A 4,149-nucleotide genomic window follows, 5' to 3' on the forward strand; every position below is an offset into this window, starting at 1 on the left:
TCAGTCACTTCACGAGGCCGGTGCATTTAGTGGCTGCTCCCTTTCGCGATGTGACCGGAGGCGAATAAATACAGGTGAATATAACCACGACAGGTCGCTAGGACGGCTCATTTAACGTTAACGGATTGCCAGGTAGGCGTACAGCAGTGACAGACAGACACATATAACGGTGTCCTGTATGGAAAGATGTTTCCCAGCCGACAGTTGTCCATTTTCACCTGTACAAGTGAACAGAACACTGAACATCGGCAGTAATGAGGAGCGTTGGAGTGACGTCACCGCCCCTCCTGGACTGAATTTAACGTTAACGGATGCCAGGTAGGCGTACAGCAGTGACAGACAGACACATATAATGGTGTTCTGTATGGAAAGATGTTTCCCAGCCGACAGTTGTCCATTTTCACCTTGCAGAAAATGTCTGAGAGCACAAAAAACAGACAAATATAACCAAGGAAAACGATTTTGTGTGCAATTCGGATAATTTTGCACTAATATTTCAGTTTTGTGCAATATGATTTTAAATGTGTTTAAAGTTTTGATTTGTGCTTATTTTTTTAAATGCATTATTACATTTTTGATTTACACGTATTATTTTTTGGTCCGTGACCATTGTTTGCTAATCTGAAAACTTTGCTTTCATTTTTAAATTTTGTGCAATATAATTTTACTTGCGTTTTTAAATGTTGGTTTCACGCTTGTTAATTTTTTAAATCCGTGACTGCAATACATTTGGCGGGAAAATGATCCCATACGAGAGCCACTGAAAAACTACAGAAAAGTAAAACTACTTCACTTTAGCATTACTGGCCACGAGTAGCCTACTAAGGAGAGATCACACATCAGCTGCTCAAAAAAAGTGTCAGTGAGCGAAGTGCGAGTGTAATCCTGTGACAGTCACTGCAGGCGGTAAATAGTGCAGCGCGTGAAGAGTCAGGAGAGATGCGAGGCACGAACACTGTTCAAGGTCTCCATTAATTCGTGCTTATAGTAATTTAATGTGTATATATTTCGAAAACATTGAATCGCTATAGAAATCGCGATTCATTCTATTCTTAGCGTTTTAAATCGATTACTGTCCAAAATCGACGATTAACATTCAAAATCCATGTTTCAAGATGCATATACATCGTCAGGGTTTGTAATCGATGCATCGATAAAACGAGTGAATCGTTACACCCCTAATAAATAAGTCAAACACTGAAAAGTCCATTCAGAGACACTCAGATGGTATGGAAAGTTAATTTGAGAGAAGGACATTAATATAAGCTGAGAATGCAACAATCAGTGGAAGGTTTTCATTTTATGAATGGTTTTACTTAACCAGGTGAGATCTTATGCTGTATGTCAGTAATTATTTTAAAAATAAAAAGTTTGATTTATTCATAATAGATTAATCTCAAGAAACATGTCTAGCATGTGAAACTGGGGGAAATCGGTCATATTTATGGTGTTTTAATGTTTTATTTGCTGTATTTCAGCAGTGAAAATCAAAAAGACGTCAATCACATTGCTTTTATCTGCTAAACTTGCAGTATGTGAGATATTTTGGGTAAAAAATGTACGAAATTCCCATGTATAGTGAGTACATAAAAAAACGGTTCAAAACTCTGCCCTTGGTAAGCTTGTAATGGTAAGCCTACACTAATGACTTATGGTGAGAAATTTTGTGTTTGTAATAATGTGTTGTGTTATCTGTCATGTTAAATGTATGCATGTATTTGTTTATATTAATAATTAATTTTCAAAAATCAAAGGACAAAGAGACAGTGTTTAGCTTTGCAATGTTGTATTGTAAGTTTTTATTCAAATGCAAGACTAAAATTTTATACAACCTTTACAAGCATGCCTGAGATTAAATGTTATTTGTGAAGAAAAAGGGTAAATAGTAAAAAAAGAAAAAAAGGCATAACATTTTGGTTTGGTTTTGTGAAAATATTATTTAATATTATTTATACCAAAAAATGTAATAGATCATGACCTGTTGTAGCATTGCTTTTTTAGTAGTCAAAACTTGCTTTGTTTGCTTTCACTTGCTTTTGAATGCAATGTTTTTTCCCCCCATTTTAACAATTGTCTTTATCTACCTTACTCCCTTCTTAGCTATGACATGGTCCATTATGGTCATTCCAACCAACTTCGACAAGCCAAGGCTATGGGGGACTATCTCATTGTGGGAGTGCATACTGATGGTGAGGATACACACATACACGGTGCCAGTCAGTGTTGCTTGTTGATTATATTGATCTTAGCACTGACAAATTAATAAATTAGAGTAGTTGTTATGGTCTCTGGTAGATTAAACTCACGGAGAGCAGGGAATCCAAAAGAACAGTCTTTAATATAAATCCACTCGGAAACAGACAAGAAAAATTCAGGATAATCCATGCAAACATGTAACAGACAATAACTGGCAACTGAAATGGGGAGAACTCAGGACTTAAGAACCCAGGGACTAATGGGATAATTAACGACACACCAGGTGGGAACAATGAACTCAACAAGACAGGTAAAAATTAGGGCTGTGTTCGAAATGCCATACTATCATACTACTCTTACTATTTCTGCAGTATCCAGTATGTATGCTGTGCATAGTATGCAAATTTTCATCTTCAAACGCGTGAGTGAACTGGAGGTGGGGAATAGTAATTATAAATGTAACATTTGTATTTGTACGTATATACATATACATGTAAACTACAAACTATCGCTGTGTATCTAAAAACAGTATCGTTAGTAGGACATAAATTGTACTTTAATCTCTACAACACGTTTCCGATCATCAAATGACGTCACCTTTATCTTTATAGCGCTTTATACAGTACAGATTTTTTCAAAGATATTGAATGATAATTATATTGCAGCAATATAACATATAAATAAAATATATAAATAAAAATATTTAAATTATGCAAACAGAATTCAGTTCCACTTTCAATGTAAACAGAATTGATCATTTTTTGCACTTAGTGTAACTAGAATATATCGCTTTTTAATATATCGCCACTTAGTGTAACTACCAAAAATATCAATAAAAACAGCTCAGTGTTGATTTAGTTCTGTCCAATATGTAAAGTTAATCAATTATGAAATGAGTTCAATTGGGCAATATAGCATTGTTTACTAGTATGAAGCCTTATTAACAAGCCTTTGTAAAAAGAACAGTTAGCTCATTTGTTTCTAAGGTAACAACCTTGACAGCTGTGCTGAATTAATGTTCAGTGTTTGTCATGTGACAGCACTTAAGCATACTACTCTGAAACATTTATTGCTTATTGTATACTGTTTCACACACTATTCTTTAAAAAAATAGTAGGCAGTATGCACTGTGTACTGGGCAGTAAGCAGTAAGCAAGTATGCCATTTCGAACACAGCCTAGGTCACAACAGGAGGAGGAGGGCGTGGAGCAGGAGAGAGGAAAAACCAAACACAGTACAAAAAATAAGTCCATGGGGGAGTGGAAGGTGGGAGGAGGCAAGGGGAAGCCAGGAGCAGGAGGAGCCAGGTGTTGAGCCAGAGGCCAGCCAGGATGAGGCCCCAGGGCGGAGTTGATGGTGGGAGGAGCCATGGAGTAGCTGAGGACTTGGAGGTAGAATACACCCTGGGGACGACCAACAGCGATACAGCCACCAATGATGGAGACCCTGATGGAGACGATGTGCCGATGTGCCCACGCGCAGCCGGTGGTCCTGGAGACCGAGGAGGAGCCGCGGCGACAAGCGTCCAAGGAGGAACCGGAAATTCTGAGGGCAGAGGCTGAGCCGATGGGACCAAGGACGAAGGCGGAGCCAGGGGGAAGGAGGAGCCAGCCGAAGCCGCAGGTGCAGGCATGCCAAAGACTGACCAAGGCAGAGCCGGAGGGAGGAGGGAGCCCATAGAAGCCGTATGGCCGATGGTATCCAGTGGAGCCGAGGGAGGGTGGAGCCAAGGTGGAGCCGAAGTGTCGACAGGCCGAGGTGGAGCAGCAGGCGCAGAGGCTGGAGGCGGAGACAGGGGATCCACAGGGCTGGATGAAGCAACTGGCCCTCAGACAATTAGCAGAACATCATTACTAATATGGGCTGCTGAGGGGCTGAAGGACAGCAGCTGAAATGGGGCTGAGGAACTGGCTGACTGAGGAGGTGGGAGAGGGAGGCTGGGTGGGGATTCTG

At 40.0% G+C, this 4,149-nt stretch overlaps 1 protein-coding gene across 1 annotated transcript in view; it reads left to right on the forward strand.

Annotated features, from left to right (window-relative positions):
* Positions 1 to 2,105: 2,105 nt before the first annotated feature.
* The window catches only part of LOC107701902 (ethanolamine-phosphate cytidylyltransferase-like), a 5,893-nt gene continuing 3,849 nt past the window's right edge, over positions 2,106 to 4,149 (forward strand). The window contains exon 1 of the mRNA XM_016504049.1: positions 2,106 to 2,189. Within this exon, the coding sequence (XP_016359535.1) occupies positions 2,108 to 2,189 (82 nt within the window). The 5' untranslated portion in view covers positions 2,106 to 2,107. The remainder of the gene's footprint in view (positions 2,190 to 4,149) is intronic.

This window comes from Sinocyclocheilus anshuiensis, unplaced genomic scaffold (genome assembly GCF_001515605.1).
Source record: "Sinocyclocheilus anshuiensis isolate Anshui unplaced genomic scaffold, SAMN03320099.WGS_v1.1 scaffold530, whole genome shotgun sequence".
Taxonomy (NCBI): domain Eukaryota; kingdom Metazoa; phylum Chordata; class Actinopteri; order Cypriniformes; family Cyprinidae; genus Sinocyclocheilus; species Sinocyclocheilus anshuiensis.